Here is a 20,008-nt window from a genome sequence, read left to right on the forward strand (position 1 = left end):
CTCAGGAGACAGCAGTGCTTGCGGCAGATCTCCACCAGAAACAGACATATCATGAACAGGACGACGGCCGCCTGTGCGGCACCTTTAGTCTCTGTCCAGAGAAATCCGCTCCTGGTCCAAATCATAAAGAGACGCTTCCTGGTTGATTTCTCCGTATGATTCTTTTGAGGAAAATCTTGGCGCTTGGTGCTTAACCGTTGCCGAAAGTCTGGTTTGTTCAATGCGCTTGGACGTATCTGTCCGTCTCGGACCGTGTCGTCTGTCCGAGCTGTCCACACATGGAACTTGGCGCTTGGCTGGTGTCATTCCAGTATGACACTTCTGCCTGTCCGTCTTGTCCGCTTCTGGCGCCTGGCGCCTGGACGGAGTTGCCTGCGCACAACGTTTTGTCCAATCCAGGCTGTCCGCCTTGTCAAGGTTGTCCACAATCGGCACGAGTCGCTTGGACATAGTTGTCCGCATAGGACATATTCGCCTGTCCGGGCTGTCCGCATCTGGCGAATGGTGTCTGGTTGGCGCCGTCCGCGTAGGACACTTTTTCCTGTCCGATTCGTCCAATTCTGGCGCCGAGCGCCTGGGTGGTTCTGTCTGACTCGGACACTCTTCGTCATTGTCCGTATGTGGCGTCCCAATTATATGAGTTTTAGTCCTTTCTTTATTCCTCTCTGTACTCGTATGAGGAGTAAAGGAGATAAGTCTGGAGTCCGGAATGCCCGTAGGACGAGATCTCTTAACAGGAAGAAAATCGTCCTTTCTCCTCGGAAGGTCTTTTCTCAATACTCCTACTAAAGAGGAAATTTGTTCCTGCATTTTAAGTAGGATGTCCGTCGCGGTTTCTTCCTTTTCTTTGCCATGAATAGGAGAATGCGCTCTGGAAGGCGTAGGAGATCGAGATATTGTCCTCTTGGCTCTTTTCCTCTCGTAGGGAGAATCGTCCGGGAAACGTTCCGGGCTCGAGTCCAACGTCGGAGCTTTCCAACTCCTCTTGATCGGACGCGACAGTTCGTCGGAAGTCCATCCACTTCTTCGAGGAGACGAATCGGATGACGAAAAGCACTCTTTTAGGATGCCTTTCCAATGGCGATCCTTGGCAGTTTGGGACGCTACAGATTCTGCTGAGGGGACGCCTGACCGGTGGGGATTCTCCGTAACCTCCGTACGACTGTCGACATTCCTTCTCCTCTGGGCCTGGGAGCTTGGAAGAGGTCTAGGTCTGGGAGCGAGACAGAGCCGATCAGACGCACCCTCCACTACACTGGGGACACTTATGTCACTTTCCACATTCTTACCTTTAAGAGCTTGCATTTCAAGCTCCATCCTTCTTAATGCAGACTTCAAATTTGCAATCTCCGCAGCAGAACTTGCAACATCTGCTACGGGAGAGGTTGATACTGCAAGTGAGGAATCAATTAATTGGGGGTTAGTTATACTAACTGGCTCGTTAGAGCGAGATCTACTCATGCTTCTAGAGACAGCCTTTCTAACCCTATCTCTCTCTAGTTTCCTTAAGTAGGAATCTAGAGTCTTCCATCCTTCCTCATCCATATTCACACATTCATCACACATGTTATTTCTAGTTCATTCATATCCCCTACACTTCTTGCATACCTTGTGAGGATCTAACGACACTTTCGGTAGCCTCACCAAACAACCCTCATTCACACATCTTCTAACTTCGCAGCTAGAATCAGACATTTTTGAGCAAAATCCGAAGCCAAAATCCAAAAAACGTTCCACAAAAGCGTATGCCAAACCACAGATCCAAATACGTCACCAAAAAGACAGTCCAGAAGATCAACGGCGATGAAATACGAAAATCAAGTCAGGAGGTAACAACAACGATGTTGTGGCTACCCACGACAGAGAAAATCTGTCTTAGAAAATGGGATGGTTCCTATTCCTGCCACCCAGCGGCAGTGGCGGTAGATCACCTGACCTACCTGTAGCGTGTGCCACGAAATTTGAATTTCTGTCGGGGACGACGGAGTCTATAGCTAAGTATATATCTGCCAGGGAAGTTGAATGTATAAAAACAAGACTTACAACGTCACTTTTTGCCATTTCTGTGGGTCATATAATTAAGCCTGGTGTTGTAAGCAAGGTTAATAAGCCAGGTACCATAAAGAACAAAGTGAGGAGTCATTCATGCACGTTCTGACAAAACAATAAAGCTTGAAGAGTTATTTAGACATTGTCTTATTCCAAAAAGGAAGAAATTCTTGAGTGAGAAAGTGTTGGAATTCTATCCTTTTCATTATAGACAATACACCTAAAGCTCCCAGAATCCATCTAGCATCCAGATGAAAATGTCGATTTGATTTTTATCACCAAACACAACCTCACTGCTTAGCTCTCTTGATCCAAACAATCCAATGTGTTCAAGGTAAATGAAATTGGCCATTATTCAAGCAAAATTGAAATGCCAAAAAGCCATTAACAAAATTATCCTTGCTGGAAATTATTCACCGCTCACGATGCAATTATATTTGCACTCTGTAACGAATGAATTATAATAAAATTAGATTTTATATATACTTACCAAGTTATGACATAGCTATAGGTTCCTAGTATAAACAGCTAAAAATGTTTGAAATTTTGTTAGTGGCAAAGGTAACTAGTCCCGCCAACTCTTGGGAAGGAGAGGAACAACTGAGCAAAGAAAACCAATTTATTTATGTATAAGTCCATTTGTGTGGAGGCAAGTGGACTCCCATTCTGTAATTACTTGGTAAGTATAAATCTAATTTTATAAAAATGTAACTTACCAAGTTGATTCTCACAATGACAAGAGGTGGGATACATGGACTATTCTACTCCCAAACAATGTTAATAACTGCAATGAATTGAGAGAACATTTCTCCTAGCACTACCAGAGTACTTGTTGTTCCCTTACCTGTTAAGAGAGCTGCCTTAGGATGGTACTGTCTCTGGTATCTCGCTCAACTTAACCAGTAGAGGTGGAGCAGCACAGCCATGGCTTGCCTCTACATGAATGGGAGCCTCAGAGCGAAGGATACCTCCAAACACAATTAAGGACTAAATAATCTCCCCTGCCAAGGGCAAAGTACCAACAATATAAAAACCAGAAAACAAACGGTCACCTACACATTATCATTAAAATTACCACCAACCAAACCATAAAAACTGGTGGGTACCCAGGCACATTGTACCCATAGGACTCAACATTAAAATTCAAGTAAAAAAGGTGAAGATGGAAGAAGTGCTTTCTACACTCCTCCCCCAATGCCATACCAGCCAAAGATAAAGGTCCTAAGGTACTGCAATCTTTAAATGTCATCTCCACATCCCAGAGACAATGAGTCACAAATAATGTCTTGCATCTCCAGTAATTTGCTTCCTGATTCATGGGCTCTTAATTTCGAAAGCTGACATTCTCCTCTCACTTGCAAGTGTGACTCTCAAATGACATCCCTCAGGACTATGTCCAGATTCCAAGAGACAAGTTCCGGGTTCTTTTTCTTTGTATCAAAGAATCTAACTAAATTCGAAAGGTCTTGATTTGATAATACATTCAGGCCCCTATGCTTAAATACTGAACCAAATAGAGCCCTGCATCCTTTGATGGTAGAGGAGGACAGGCCTTTTGCTTTTCTCAGGAATAAAAGAAAATCAACTATATCTGTCATAGTTGTCTTAGAAGAGACTCTATTGCTTTTGCACCAACTTCAGAAAATTGACCACTTGCTTTGGTACATGTTAGCTGATGATTGACGTCCGCACTTGGAAATAGCTTCTGAAGCTGCTCTCGAAAAACCCTTTGCTCTGAGGGGTCTTTCAATACTTTGTACCCTGTCAGAGCCAGAAAGGACAACCTTTGATGGAAGTAGTTGAAATGGGGCTATCTGAGAAGCTTTTTTTTTATTTTTCGAGGTAGAGGCCTTGGAAAATCTACCAGCAGATTCATGAGTTCAGGGAACCATTCCCCAAATGGCCAAAATAGTGCAATTAAGATCATTGATACACTTTGGTGGAGACAAAACTTTTTCAATACTTCTCTCATCATTCCGAATGGGGCGAATGTGTAAATGAATTGTCAGACAAGTCAACCAGCATGGTGTCTCTTGCCCATACCTGAGGATCCAAAATTGGCGAAAAGCATAGAGGAAGTCGAAAATTCTTCTACGTTGCAGAGATCCAACATTGGTCTTCCCCACAGTTTCCACAGGTCTAAAAAACAGACCAGTGGGTCCGGAGTCAATTCGAGTTTTGGGAAGCTTGGGGGTACTGTGTACCTGGAGTACCACCCACCACTTGGTGAGTTCTTTTAATGGATGGACAGTGGGTATTTGAATTTTGTGTGATGTGTAGGTAATAGGGTTATCTGGTTTATTGTGGTACTGCACCCAGAGCAAGTGCGCTCGTTTTTATTGTAACGCTTTGGTAGCCGCCAAGGGCAGGGTCTTTCCGCTGTAGTTCTCTCACCATGCAAAGTTACAACAAACATTTTTACCAATGCTAGCTACATTTTCTATTTCAAATTCATTTCCATTACTGGGTGTTTTTGAGTAGTATATGTCCATGTATCCCACCTTCTGTCAATGTGAGATTCAGCTATGACATTACTTGGTAAGTTACTTATATAAAAATAAAATTTTTATAACGAGCTTTAAATATACTTACCAAGTAACTACATGATCAGAGCCCTCCCTCTCATGGACATAAGGAAAAATGAATTGAGCTCTTCAGCTATGTTGCACCTATTATTCCCCAAAACAATCAAGTGCTACCAAGACTTTCAAAATTTAAGCTCCAGTGATAATTAGAAACTAATAGCTATGTATGTAGTTATTTGGTAGGCAAATATATATAAAACCTTATTTTATCATAAAAGAAATTTCTAACCACTCACCTGATCTATATCTCAAGACAAATGCTGGCATTGTAAGTTCACCAACTGTTGCCCCTGGAATCAGTTCATCCAAACTCTCCTCACCTTCAAGGATATGCTGCCAGAGGTAAGTCCCTATTGCTGCTTTACTCCACATCTCAACAACAGGAAGTGTCACAGCACCACCCTGGAAGTCCATTTATATATCTTATATAAGAAATGATGACAGTAGCTAAACAAACCATGTTTTACTAATATGAATGTTATTATTTATATAAAATAAACAATCCAGTATTTAATCTATGTACTTGTTATTTTTACACAGCACTTTCGTATCTCACTTCTTCTACTTGGACAAAATTAAATTAATCACATCCCGCTGTTAAACTACCAAATCTAGTTCACAGTTCTAAAAGATGTATTTTTCTCCAAACACATCAATCTCTTAGTGTTTAGGAAAGTATATCTAGCATTGCATTATGGCCAACAGGGTCATAAATGTCCCTATACATTTTATGCTTCACTAAAGAATTTCTCAAACATGATATTGTTAAGATACAATAAAGTTTGTTCATACTTACCTGGCAGATATATATATAGCTGTATTCTCTGAAGTCCGACAGAATTTCTAAAACTTACGACACACGTAGTGGGAGTTAGGGTGGTTAGTACCCATTCCCGCCGCTGGGAGGCGGGTATCAGGAACCATTCCCATTTTCTATCAGATTTCTATCTCCACTGTCTCCTGAGGGGAGGTGGGTGGGTACTAAAAATATATATATCTGCCAGGTAAGTATGAACAAACTTTATTGTATCTTAACAATATCATTTTGTTCATGAAACTTACCTGTCAGATATATATATAGCTGAATCCCACCTTTGGCGGTGGGAGAGACAGAAAAAGGATTTTAGGAAACATGATATTGTTATTGTACAATAAAGTTTCATACATACTTACCTGGCAGATATATACGATTGAATGGCCCACCCAGCCTCCCCTCAGGAGACAGGTGGAAGAGAAAAATCTGTCCTTAGAAGGTAATAGTTCCTATTCCTGCCACCCAGCGGCAGGCCGGTAGATCACCTGACCTACCTACCTGTAGCGTGTGCCGCGAAATTCGAATTTCTATCGGGGACGACGGAGTCTATAGCTAAGTATATATCTGCCAGGTAAGTATGTATGAAACTTTATTGTACAATAACAATATCATTTTCATACATTCAACTTCCCTGTCAGATATATACTTAGCTGATTGGCACCTTTGGCGGTGGGTAAGAGACAGCTAATTACTGATTAGACAGGTAAACAACATACGTTGTAGGTAATAAATAAATAAAACCTTGGTTCCTATGTGTTTAGACGAAGGGTTGACCTCCTAGCTATTGCTAGGAGTCTGCTTCGTCTCAAGAGCCTCAGCGAGGATGTGACCAATGGCTAAGAGTTCTTGTAGATCTGTCAATGGGGTCTTATCCACTTACTTGACAGAATCTAATGGTTATTTGTCAAAGGGGTCCTATCCACTTACATGACAAAACACCTATGCCTACTGGCATAATTAAGGAGCACAACACCGATCCCGATCACCTGATCCTAACACGAGGGTTTGTGCTTAATTTGAAAAGAGCTATCCCCAAACTCATTTCAAATAACCCAAAGAAAATAGTATACTTATGTTAAAATAAAATTTTTTAACTCACTAGTTAAGGATCAGTGTCGGCTCCCTATCCCAGCAACGTATCCGTAGACACGTAACCAAGAGAGAAGGATCTCTCATAGGTCAACTTGACCTCCTTCGTGCAAAGAGAAGACAACACAGAGTTGCATCTCCCGTAAATTACAGCTAATATGTCTCTCACGACATATCGTTATGGAAAGAACAAGAATTGTTAAAAGCTCGCACTTCAAGTGCTTTTAATTCTCAGCTGTTTGAAGGAATCATCAAGTTACTTAAGAAGTGCTTTAGAGATCACACTGTTCCAAAGAAGACCAGGGCTTTCTTTGAAATTGATCTCTTCTGGATGAAGCCTAGAGCCTGGCTTGTGCCTGGCTGGCGCCTCGCGCCTGTCTGACGCCTCGCGCTTGGCTGGCGCATGTTGCTTGCCTGGCGCCTGGCGCCTGGCTAGCGCCTTGCGCCTGCCTGGAGCCTCGCGCCTAGCGCCTGGCTGACTTCTCCCCACTTGCTGGAGCTTCGAGCTTGTTAAAGAGTCTCGAGGAAACTGGCGATGCCCACATCGGACACTTTTTCCGATTTATTTGCCTCTAGCGCATCTGCGCCAGGCTGGAGGCACGCTCCTTCTCATCAGACAATGACAGTGTTTATTTGGACTGTCTTCCTCTGGCGTCTTTACGCCTGTTCTGGTATTTTGGCGCCTGATTGGCGCTACATTGTCCGAAAGTCCTTAACATCCACAATCGTTTATCAGGAGACTGGAGAAGGGTGGAAGAAATTCTTTCACTTTGAGCTTTTGGTCTCTCCGGTAAGGGGAGGTGATTGTCATCAGCTACATCCAGTAGACGATAGGATATCTAACCGTATGAGAGATAAGAGTCTTCCTCCGAGGAGGGTCCTTATCATGAATACTTCCGTGCTCACGAGATCTCTTCTTACATGTTGAAGGGGTGTCTCGTTGCAGAATCTTCCCTATCCTTGCCCGAAGAAGGAAGGGAAAAAGCCTGGAAGTCGAAGGAGACTCCGAGCTGAAATTGGGAGTACTCCTGATTTCTAGCTCTTTATTGTATCCCTCTGAACACCTTCTGGGAAGCATTTCGAGCGTCATCGCATACCAAAGACTCTGTAGGCAAACGTTTGAACCATTCTACTGTAGATGAAAACGTAAGTACTCTGCCTGGACAACGAAACCTCTATCTGAAAACATTGAATCAGGAATAGGGGGTTTCAGTTCTTTTGCTAGACATACTATGCTGGCAAGAACCCATTGTCTAGTCTCCATAGAATCTGATGCGAGATTCCAATGCTCAAAAAATTCACTTGTCTTCTTGGTCGTTTAGGACCCAGAGAAACAAAGAATTCCCTCACAAAAATTTCTCAAAGAAGTTTGATGAGGAGCAGTTCCATCTTGTCGGAACATGGAATCTGTGGCCACAAAAAAAAATCCCATTAGAAGTACATGATATCCTACTCTTGTCATATTAAGGTATATATCGTATAAGATCCCGAAGATCTTAATCCTCTGCTATCTCCAATTCCCTTTGTAGAGACAGAGTATAGCCTTTTACTGCGTTCTTTGATAGCAGATATATACAAAGGTGATTCTTCCCTCTGAAAGGGAAGAAAAAACCGCTATGTGGTTCACAGCAGGTATCGGAAGAGGACAGTTTCCTCATTCCCTCTAGCACGATCTGCAGCAATTCTATGTCTAGGCCATGACTATTGTCATCTACCTTGAAAAATCCTCTCATTTATGTCCACTTCTGGTCAGTCTGCATGCAGACAGACTCAGAGTGGAGAGGTTGTTAAGGTCCATTTAATAATAGATGCTGATAGAATATCCAGACTCTCTTGGAAAAGACTTCCAAAAACATGCTGTGAGAAGAACGTGACCTCTGTGAATCCAACCTCTCTGAAGCCAAAATGAGGCATAAAGTATTATCCTCTCTTTCTTTGACGCCCTTTATCTTAAATTCTGTAAAGAATTTATATTTATATTTATATTTAGGGGAAAAAAAGACTATAGTATATTCCCCTTTCTATAAAATAAAGATGGCGTATATTGCTACCTCTCTTGGTTCGAGGAAAAGGAAGCATTCTATAGGAAGCCTGTTCGTCTTCTACCTTGCTAAGAGATCTATGAAGAAGACTTTCCGCAGGTTCTCACAACTCTTTCCAATAAATGTTAGACATACGTTAACAGTTATTATCGTCGATCGAGAAGGTTCTCACGGACATGAAATATCTTGCATCGAACCTCTTAAGGATCGTTACGTTCCCTGTCTGTTTTCCAAATAGGTTCTCTTTTTTAACGCGAACAGGAGCGAAAAAGAGATTCTCGATGCTCTTTGCGATATGAGAGAGTCGTGGAATTGGCCTAAGTGATAAAAGGGTAACGAAATCAGGAACGATTCTTGCCGTTACCGAGCCTGCTGTCCGAGAGGCTACTGGATTCTTAGGTTAATAACTCGCTAAAACGAGAAAATATCTTGGATGGTGCTCTTGGCCCATTGCTTCAGGCTGGCGCTTCTGGCGCAATTTTGCGCTAGGCTGGCGCTTCTGGCGCAATTTTGCGCCAGGCTGGCGCTTCTGGCGCATTCCTGGCGCTTCTGGCGCATTGCGCCAGGTTGGCGCTTCTAGCGCTTTGCGCCCGGCTGGCGCTTTCTTCTAATTCTCTTTATGTTATGTGTCAGAACATCTGTGCCTTTATGGTACCCGACCTCCTTTCACATGTTAATTCCGTTCTTAGTAGGAAAAAACTCTTATATACGAAGTATAGTCCATTCAGGGAAACCATTTCTGCCACGAAGAGAATGTTTCCCATCCCACTCATCCATCTTCTCTTGAGCAATATCCGATTCTTAAAAGGTTGTGTGCGTTTCTCGAAAGACTTGACCATACCGTAGTCTCAAAGTGAATTCTCTACTACATCCATCTTCTCACTAAGCATGTATTCTAATAAGCCATGCTTTCGTAAGCATGAGAGCATTATATAATATAATGTTCTACTGCTTAGAATCCTTTAATAATGTTACCTACGGTAAACAGCATTGAAAGGTTATAATATCTTTCTTATTGAAAGCTTCTTAGCAAAAGGCAGACAATATTTTATTTGTGTTAGCTTAACTATCTCCTCCATTCGAGACTAAGTCCATGATTGTGGGGGGATATACGGTTAACCATTCGATCCCGTTGGAGAGAGAGATGTAATCGACTAATCATGACCGAGAACCGGATGGTACTGTATTCAGTATTGGCCTTAGAATGACAGCCCGGCAGTCTCGCTCGCTGCCTGACTGCATTCATCATGAGTTGCCAGTTACTTCATTCAATGAAGGAATATAATACAATTATTCTCGAGCCTAAGGAAGCTCTTAATAATGCAAATTTAAGCCAAACAACCTTTGTTAAATACCGAAGCTGAGTAGGTATTGTCGTAACAAACCTTTTAAGCGAAGTCCTTACCAGGAAAAAACCTGTAAGGATATAGATAATTCCGTAGCGAACCACAAAGGCAACTCTGGTATGGGTATATGACTTGTCATTCAGTAGTCGTATACAGCAAGTCTTGCTACTACATTCTTTCCTCTCCGATCCAGAGAGAGAAAAGGAAATCTTGCCCTCTTCGTTCTTTTCGTCAATAAACACGAATTAGTATTAGTCGAAAAGAGATCGCAATGAAAACTCTAGGATCGAAGAGAATCCCTCAAATTTTTATTCTCTTGGATATAAGGCCGTATTCTATGCCTCTATTATTTGGAAGAGCCTCTAATCAATGAATGAGAGCTCGTACAAATCTTGTTTAATTTTCAAACGATCCTGAGAAAAAACTCTATCATCATCTAAGTCCTCCTCCTGACAAGAATGACGGCCGCCTGTGCGACATATTGCATTCTTCTCAGGAGACAGCTGTGCTTGCGGCAGATTTCCACCCGAAACGGACATATCGTGAACAGGACGACGGCCGCCTGTGCGGCACCTTTCGTCTCTGTCCAGAGAAAATCCGCTCCTGGTCCAAATCATAAAGAGACGCTTCCTGGTTGATTTCTCCGTATGATTCTTTTGAGGAAGATCTTGGCGCTTGGTGCTTAACCGTTGCCGAAAGTCTGGTTTGTTCAATGCGCTTGGACGTATCTGTCCGTCTCGGACCGTGTCGTCTGTCCGAGCTGTCCACCTATGGAACTTGGCGCTTGGCTGGTGTCATTCCAGTACGACACCTCTGCCTGTCCGTCTTGTCCGCTTCTGGCGCCTGTCGCCCGGACGGAGTTGCCTGCGCACGACGTTTTGTCCAATCCAGGCTGTCCGCCTTGTCAAGGTTGTCCGCAATCGGCACGAGTCTGTCTGGTTGGAGCCGTCCGCGTAGGACACTTTTTCCTGTCCGAGTAGTCCAATTCTGGCGCCGAGCGCCTGGGTGGTTCTGTCCGACTCGGACACTCTTCGTCATTGTCCGTATGTTGCGTCTCAATCCTATGAGTTTTCGTCCTTCTTTCTTTATTCGTCTCTGTACTCGTACGAGGAGTAGAGGAGATAAGTCTGGAGTCCAGAACGCCCGTAGGACGAGATCTCTTAACAGGAAGAAAATCGTCCTTTCTCCTCGGAAGGTCTTTTCTCAATACTCCTACTAAAGAGGAAATTTGTTCCTGCATTTTAAGTAGGAAGTCCGTCGCAGTTTCTTCCTTTTCTTTGCCATGAATAGGAGAATGCGCTCTGGAAGGCGTAGGAGATCGAGATATTGTCCTCTTGGCTCTTTTCCTCTCGTAGGGAGAATCGTCCGGGAAACGTTGCGGGCTCGAGTCCAACGTCGGAGCTTTCCAACTCCTCTTGATCGGACACGACAGTTCGTCGGAATTCCATCCACTTCTTCGAGGAGACGAATGGGAAGACGAAAAGCACTCTTTTAGGATGCCTTTCCAATGGCGATCCTTGGCAGTCTGGGACGCTACAGATTCTGCCGAGGGGACGCCTGACCGGTGGGGATTCTCCGTAACCTCCGTACGACTGTCGACATTCCTTCTCCTCTGGGCCTGGGAGCTTGGAAGAGGTCTAGGTCTGGGAGCGAGACAGAGCCGATCGGAACGCACCCTCCATTATTTTAGGACGCCTTTCCAATGGCGAACTTGGCAGTCTGGGACGTTCTACAGAGTCTGCCGAGGGGACGCCTGATCGGTGGGGATTCTCCGTAACCTCCGTACGACTGTCGACATTCCTTCTCCTCTGGGCCTGGGAGCTTGGAAGAGGTCTAGGTCTGGGAGCGAGACAGAGCCGATCAGACGCACCCTCCACTTCAATGGGGAACACTATATTCACTTCTTACCTTTTTAGAGCTCGCTTTTGAGCTACATCCATTATCTTCAAATTTGCATATATAAATTTGTAGTTTCTGTGGAGTAAGAAGGTGATGAGGATGCAACTACTACTAGTACTGCTAATACTCTAACTGCTCGTTAGCACAAACGCTATTAAAGCTTATAAAGTAAGCGTATCTAGTTATATGCTCTTCTGACTTCCTAAAGTAGGAAATTAAAGTTTAATATTTCCTCAATAAAGTTGTAACCTTTATTACATGTAATAATGAATAAATATTAATAATTCCCTTTATTGCAAACTATGTGAGTGTCTACCGATAATTTCGGTAGTTTCAATTAGTATTTTCTTCGAAATTTCGAAGCGAAATTCATTAAAAAGTTAATAAAAGCGTATGCCGAACCAAAGACCCAGTACTTCCCTGCAAAAGACAGCCCAGAAGATCGATGGCGATGAAACACGAAAATCAAATCAGGAGGAACCGTAAACGTGTGTTTACAGTCCAAACGATAGAGAAAAATCTGTCCTTAGAAGGTAATAGTTCCTATTCCTGCCACCCAGCGGCAGGCCGGTAGATCACCTGACCTACCTACCTGTAGTGTGTGCCGCGAAATTCGAATTTCTATCGGGGACGACGGAGTCTATAGCTAAGTATATATCTGACAGGGAAGTTGAATGTATGAAAATATAAATGTAGATGATTGACATCTTGGTTCCTTACCTGTTAGCATAGCTGACTTCGTGATTACTGTCACCCAAGCCTGCTTCTGCTTCACTAGAGTTACCAACAAGGTAGTGACCTGTGTAGTTGGTGCGCTCTAGATGATCTGTCAACGGGGACGGGACCACAATGTGACTAGACCATGACCATACTTCTGAGGGCAACGAGGCAAAACCACCACCTAAGTTAGCCTAACAACAAACTCCCTTATACCAAAGGCTAAAGGAAGGGACGACCGTACTCGGCAGCCGACCCTACAACCATAAACATACAAATATTAAAAACTCACCTAACCCTTTTCTATGGGAAAGGATGAGTGCTACCTCCTGCCCCCAAAATAGTGTCTGCGGCGACGTATGGCCCAAGAGAGTAACAGTTTCATAGGTCGTTTCTCACCTCCCGTAGGTTCATAGTGCGAGGCGAACACTGAGTTTACTCCTACCAAAAAAGTAGCACTTAAAATGTCTTTAAGAGCCATGTTTTTCTGAAAGGCTATTGAGGTCGAAATAGCCCTTACTTCGTGCGCATTAACTTTTAGTATCTTAAAGTCGCTGTCCTTGCAAGAAGAGTGCGCCTCTTTAATGGTGTTTCTTAAAAAGAATGCCAGTGCACTCTTGGACATGGGCATGTTTGGTCTCTTGACCGAACACCATAAGTTCTCCGCAGAACCTCGGCAATCCTTCGTTCTACGAAATATACTCTCTAAGAGCCCTAACAGGACACAGGACTCTTTCTGGCTCTTGACCAATGATCTCTGCCATACCCTTGATCTCGAACGTTCTAGGCCACGGATTGGAAGGGTTTTCGTTTTTGGCCAGAAACGACATACCCAAAGAGCAGACCGCATTATGCCCTTTGAAGCCGACGTGTTTGCTGATAGCCTGTATTTCGCTAACTCTCTTCGCCGTCGCCAGAGCAGTTAGGAATACAGTTTTCTTCGTCAAATCTCGTAGAGACGAAGAGGAAAGAGGTTCAAAGCGATTTGACATTAAATATTTGAGGACCACATCCAGGTTCCATGAAGGTAACTTCGGTAGCGGTACCTTGGTCGTCTCGAAAGATCTCAATAGATCATGGAGATCCTTGTTATTAGCGAGGTCAAGACCTCTATGGCGAAAAACTACAGATAGGACGCTTCTGTAGCCTTTAATAGTTGACACTGCCAACTTCAGATCTTGTTTAAGATAAAGCAAGAAGTCGGCAATCTGGCTCACAGAGGTAGTGGTAGAGGAAACTCCTTTTCTCTTACACCAACTTCTAAAGGCTGCCCACTTCGATTGGTAAACCGCGATTGATGATGGTCTCCTCGCGGTGGCGATAGCTTTAGCCACTGATTTCGAAAAAACCTCTCGCTCTGGCCAACTTTTGGATAGTCTGAACGCAGTCAGACTCAGAGCGGAGAGGTTTTTGTGGTACCTCTCGAAGTGGGGCTGTTTGAGTAGATCTCTCCTTAACGGAAAGAGATCTCGGATAATCCACTAGGTAGAACATCACCTCTGTGAACCAGATCGCTGCGGGCCAAAAGGGGGCGATTAAAGTCAACCTCGTCCCCTCCGATGCTGCGAATTTTCTCATCACCTCCCCCAGGATCCTTGAAGGGGGGTGGAAAAGCCGTAAGAAGAATTACCAGGCCCCGTCCAATCCCATAGAAGGGAGTCTACTGCTACTGCTCCCGGATCGAGAACCGGGGAGCAATACAGAGGAAGTCTCGCCGTCCTTGACGTTGCAAAGATGTCCACTAAGGGCATCCCCAAAGACCCCACAGCTCCTGGCATACGTCTTGATTGAGAGTCCACTCTGTCGGCAATAACTGTCCTTGTCAACTGAGGAGATCTGCCCGGACGTTCTCGATTATCTCCGGCAATGAACCTTGTCAATAGTTGTGACTTCTCTCTCCTTTGCCCAAAGTAGGATCTCTTTCGCTAGAGCGAACAGGGAGCGAGAGTGTGTTCCTCCTTGTTTCTTCAAGTATGCCAGGGCTGTGGTGTTGTCCGAGTTGACTTGAACTACACGACGGGAGACTTTGTTCTGGAAGAACTGGAGCGCTAATTGAACCGCTGCCAGCTCTTTGAAGTTGATATGCCAGGTTACCTGTTCCCCTCTCCAGGTACCTGACACTTCCTCCCCCCCTAGAGTTGCTCCCCACCCCGTGGATGACGCGTCGGAGAACAACACTAGGTCGGGGTTCTGAAGCTTGAGGGATATGCCCTCTGACAGCTTCCACGGATCGAGCCACCATCTTAGATGGTTCTTCACCTCTTCCGAGATGCTTAACTTCATGTCGAAGTTGTCCTTTTCTGTCCAGCTGTCCGACAGAAAGAACTGAAGAGGTCGGAGGTGTAGCCTCCCCAGGGAAACAAACTTCTCCAGCGAGGAAATGGTCCCCAGCAGACTCATCCATTCCCTCACCGAGCATGAATCCTTCCCTAGAAAGGCCGACACTTTTTCTATGCCTTGTTGCTGATGTTCCTGGGACGGAAAAGCCCGAAAAGCCACTGAATCCATCTGAATCCCCAGATACACGATGGACTGTGTTGGGGTCAGATGTACTTTTTCGAAGTTCACCAGAAGTCCCAGGGACGCAGCTAAAGACAGAGTCGTTTGCAAGTCCTTCAGGCACCGGGGTCTGCGAGGAGGCTCGTATGAGCCAGTCGTCCAGATAGAGCGAGATTCTGATGTTGGAAAGATGGAGCCACCTCGCAACGTTCTTCATTAAGATGGTGAAGATAAAAGGGGCCGTACTCAGTCCGAAACAAAGAGCCCTGAATTGAAAGACCTTCCCTTTCAATACGAACTGAAGGTACTTCATCGATTGGGGATGTATCGGGACGTGAAAGTAGGCGTCCTGGAGGTCGAGTGATACCATCCTAATCTCCGGGGTCTTAAGGCCCCAGGAACTGACTGAGGTGTCTCCATCTTGAACCTCTGCTTTTCTATATAGAGGTTTAGACGACTTACATCCAAGACGGGCCGCCACCCTCCCGATTGTTTCGGTACAAGAAACAATCTGTTGTAAAATCCTGGCGTTGCCAGGCTCTAAAACCTGTTCCACTGCTCGTTTCTCGAGCATCTGCTCGAGCAGGTCGAAAAGTATCTTTCGCTTTGTTTGAGGATACGATGGGGACAAGTCCCTGGGAGTGGAAGTCAACGGGGGCGGCTTCATGAAAGGGATCTTGTAACCCTTCTCTATGACGTCGAGAGACCAGGTGTCTGCCTCTCTTACTCTCCAGGCTTCTGCAAACAACTGCAGCCTGGCTCCTACCGGTGACTGAAGCACGATCTCTCACTTCTTGCCCCTAGACTTGGAAGGGGCTCTACCTCTAGGAAGGCTTCTTCCTCGAGGAGACGATCTAGCGGAAGTCCCTCCACGAAAGGGCTTCTGCTTTCTAAACGGTTGGGCTCCTGACGACGTTGAAGGGCAGCCGGACGTCTCGAAGACTGAGCCAACAGTCTTGTGTGGCTTTCTCTTGCAGACTAACTGCCAGATCCTTCACCATAGCGGGTTGGGGGAAGAGATGACTCGAGAAGGGGAGCATACAAAAGTTCTGTCCTCTGTGCGGGAGAGACAGACTTAGCCGCAAAGTTGCAATAAAGCGATCTTTTCTTAAGAACCCCTGCTGAAAAATGAGAGGCTAACTCCTCTGAGCCATCCCTGACGGCCTTGTCCATGCATGACAATACACTGGACAGCTCCCCCAAGCTGATCGAGTCTGGCTTACGAGATTGGTTGTCTAAAGCTCCAAGACACCAGTCTAAGAAGTTGAAGACCTCTAAGGACCTAAACAGTCCCTTCAAAAGATGGTCCAGTTCGGAAGTCGTCCATGATACTTTAGCTGAGGCTAAAAGGGCCCTCCTCCTTGAGGCATCAACCACGCTGGCGAAATCACCTTGAGCAGACGTAGGAACCTTCAATCCTAATTCCTCGCCTGTCTCATACCACATCCCTGCCTTACCGCTAAGTCTAGACGGAGGCAGGGCGAAAGTAGTCCTTCCCTTTGCTTTCCTAGACTCCATCCAGGCGTTAACCTTCCGGAAAGCTCTTCTAGTAGATAACGACGTCTTCATCTTCACGAAACCTGGAGACTTGCCTGTCTTCGACGACGAAAACTGAGAAGGAGGAGAAGGAGGAGCAGCAGGCTGGAAAGTATCGCCAAACGAATCACGAAGTAGTCGTGCCAAAACTTGATAATCTGACGAAGCAGACGTAGCAGGTTGTTCTTCATCAACATCCTCAGAAGAACCGCGCTAAGTTCTCCTTCTTCCCTACCCGAGTGCAAAATCCGAAGGAAGAGGCAGAAGTCCTTTAGCTCCAAGTCTCCTATCCGAACGATGAAGAGAAGAAGAGGGTAACGGATCCTACAGTCACAGGATCAGGAATCACCTTTAGAGGCGAACGTGAAGAAGAAATAAGACGAGAAGCGTCAGCCAAAGCCTCGGGAACAACATCCGAGTGACAGCGAACTTCCACATTCGCGTCCACAGAGCTCTTACTAGAACGTCTACGAGCGTCCATCTGAGCGCCCAACGTAGCGTTCTCTCGAGCATCCAGCGAAGCGTCCAACGGAGCGTCCATCAAAGAGACTCTTCTAACGTCCCGCGAAGCGTCCTTACGAACGTCCCGCGAAGAAACTTGATCAACTGCCCGACTAGCGTATCGTTGAGCGTCAACACTGTCATGTCGAAGAGGGGCCGAACGCATAGAAGTCCGTCCGACAGCTACAAAATCGTCGTCAGCAGAAGCGTCGAAGTCGGAACGCCGAGCGTCCTCTCTACGGGAAGAGAGAGGAGCATGCAGAGATCTCTCTCTAACCTGGCGTCTAACGTCACCTCTAGACGAACCCTGGGGAGCAAAACGAAGTCTAGAGGGCGAAAAATCAGAAGACGGGGACGAAAGAGGAGCCGTTGGAGAAGACTGCCTAGTTCTCTTGATAGGAAGTCTATCGTCTTTCCTGCGACGAGGAACCGTCTCCTTCTGCTTTAGTAAAGCGTCCAGTTGCCGTTGCATAGCAATGATGATCTCCGTCTGAGATGTCTCCTTACGCGGAGACGAGCTGCGCTTGAGAGAAGGAGAGGGGCGAGGGGACGCCTTCTTCCTTCTCCCAGGAACAGCCTTGGCTCTAGTGCGACTGGGGCGCTCGCGGGCGTCATCGTCGGATGACGTCCTAGACTTCTTCTGGGGCGGAAAAGCTACGCTTTCCGGAGAAGAATGCCACTCAGACAAAGCATGACGTGAAGCGTCAAGCTCTTGAAGAGTCCTCTTCAAAGGTCGCGAATCCGAACGAGATTCCCACCCCTTGCGCGAGGAGGACGCGTCGGAAGACGAGAAACAATCCTTCAGGATACGTGCTCGAGCACGCTCCTTAGCAGCCTGGGAAGCGTCCACAGGAACTGCTGAAGGGACGTCAGATCGGTGGGGGTTCCCCGTAACCCTCCTTCGGCCTTCGACATGCCCTCTCCCTGAGTCCTGGGAGTCCGGCAGAGGTCCCAGCCTAGAGGCGCTATAGGGCCGATCTGACGCCCCCTCCACTTCACTAGGGGCACTATCACTGCACTTATTTTGCCTGTTTTCAAGGGCAAGCACTTTAGATTCAAGCGTCTTCAATGAATCCAGGATAAGCGAAAGGGCATTACCCTCCGCAGACACCACTTGAGGGCCCGAAGGCAACACTACGGGGTTAGGAGACACAAAATCTAAAGGAGGGTTAGAAGGGGATACATTAAGACCCTGTCTGCTACCCGACTTACTCCTGGAGGAAGACCTCCTAATCCTATCACGTTCTAACTTATTTACGTAGGATTCATACGTCTTCCATTGTAAATCATCCAAGCTTTCACACTCATTACAGCGCAAATCATATTTACACTCTTGCCCCCTACACCCTTTACACAATGTGTGAGGATCAACCAAGGCTTTAGGAAGCCTAACCTTGCATTCCACTTTCGAACACACCCTGGCGCTAGCCGAACTACATCCAGACATATCTAAGGAAAAAATCTAAGCCAAATTCAAAACAGTCCAAGTCACGTATGCCAAGCTATCGATCCAATCAAAAAACCAAAAAGTCAAGAGGATACTCAAGCAATGAAAAGTTTTCCAAAATACTGAGGCAGAGGTGTGTAAACAGATGTTTACGACACCGGCGACAGAAGAAATCTGATAGAAAATGGGAAGTTCCTGATACCCGCCTCCCAGCGGCGGGAATGGGTACTAACCACCCTAACTCCCACTACGTGTGTCGTAAGTTTTAGAAATTCTGTCGGACTTCAGAGAATACAGCTATATATATATCTGACAGGTAAGTTTCATGAACAAAATGTTTTTTAAATTAATATGTTGGTCTCATTAATCTACCTTATAGTATTTAATTCACATTCAAGATACAACACTAATTTCTGAACAATACACTCACCCCATTTGAGCCTCCTTCATCCCATTTGACTTCTAATCGATTTGGCTTTACCTCGTGTTGGGATAATACTATGGCGGCTTCATTTTCTCCAATATCAAAATCTGCAATAGCAAAATAGTGACTAGCATACTAAATAGAGTTGAAAAACCGCAAGACACACAGTACCTTTTCACAAATTTCGGGGTGACTTTCATACCCCAGGGCTGCATACTGAGGACAACAAATTACAAATATTGTTCAACTGGAAAACTCATTAATATTTTTGAGTGAGACCTCCCCACATGGAGATCATCTTCATTTCACTTGAAACACTCTTTAACTTCATTAAGTGATAAGGGGTTTATATTAAAAAACAATCATATAGTGTATATGACTGGATTACAACTTACGCCGGAAGGCTGAGTTGCTGGGTACAATATTCCCAAATTCAGGAGAAAATTTAGGAACTGTTATGATAGATTACACGGTTGTTTAAATGTAAGGGCAAACTAATTTACTGTGCAAAGCAAAGACCTTGTGCCTGATCACATTTTTCTTTCTACAGAATAATAAGACCCTTTAAACTGCAATGCTGTCTTACTTTTATATTATTATCAAATAAAAAATCTCTTTTGCCAGTTTTAATCTTGAGAATTCATCTAAAATGTAATAAATAAAAAATAGAAAAACTGACAGGCAACACAACAAGGATATCTGTGATTCAATACATACCAATGACTTGACCCCCATGTCCCTTGATCTTCTGCTTTCCAGTAGATGTTTTAGGTTTCACTTCAGGTAAACTTTCAATGCCCCTCACAGATGAAAAGGCTGAATTGAAGATGCAAATGGCCAGAAAGCCAGTAATGATCACTTGGATAAAACAAACTCCAACAAGGACCCGACGCAAAATGTAGTAAGGGCCCTTAGTCATCTGTTGAAATAGAAAATAATTCATTAATGCTCTAAAAGAAAAAATCTTCTTTAGAAAAATAATGAAGTAATGTTATTCAGACTTAAAAATGCATTTCTATATAATGTACTACTAAGTGTTTGAACCTGAATATATTTTGGA

General features: G+C 44.9%; 1 protein-coding gene across 1 annotated transcript in view; it reads right to left on the bottom strand.

Annotated features, from left to right (window-relative positions):
- The window catches only part of LOC135224339 (ribitol-5-phosphate xylosyltransferase 1-like), a 52,889-nt gene that overhangs the window by 27,217 nt on the left and 5,664 nt on the right, over nucleotides 1–20,008 (bottom strand). The window contains 3 exon segments of the mRNA XM_064263247.1: nucleotides 4,871–5,036; nucleotides 18,955–19,055; nucleotides 19,666–19,867. Of these exon segments, the coding sequence (XP_064119317.1) occupies nucleotides 4,871–5,036; nucleotides 18,955–19,055; nucleotides 19,666–19,867 (469 nt within the window).

The sequence above is a fragment of the Macrobrachium nipponense genome, chromosome 12 (assembly GCF_015104395.2).
Source record: "Macrobrachium nipponense isolate FS-2020 chromosome 12, ASM1510439v2, whole genome shotgun sequence".
Classification (NCBI taxonomy): Eukaryota; Metazoa; Arthropoda; class Malacostraca; order Decapoda; family Palaemonidae; genus Macrobrachium; species Macrobrachium nipponense.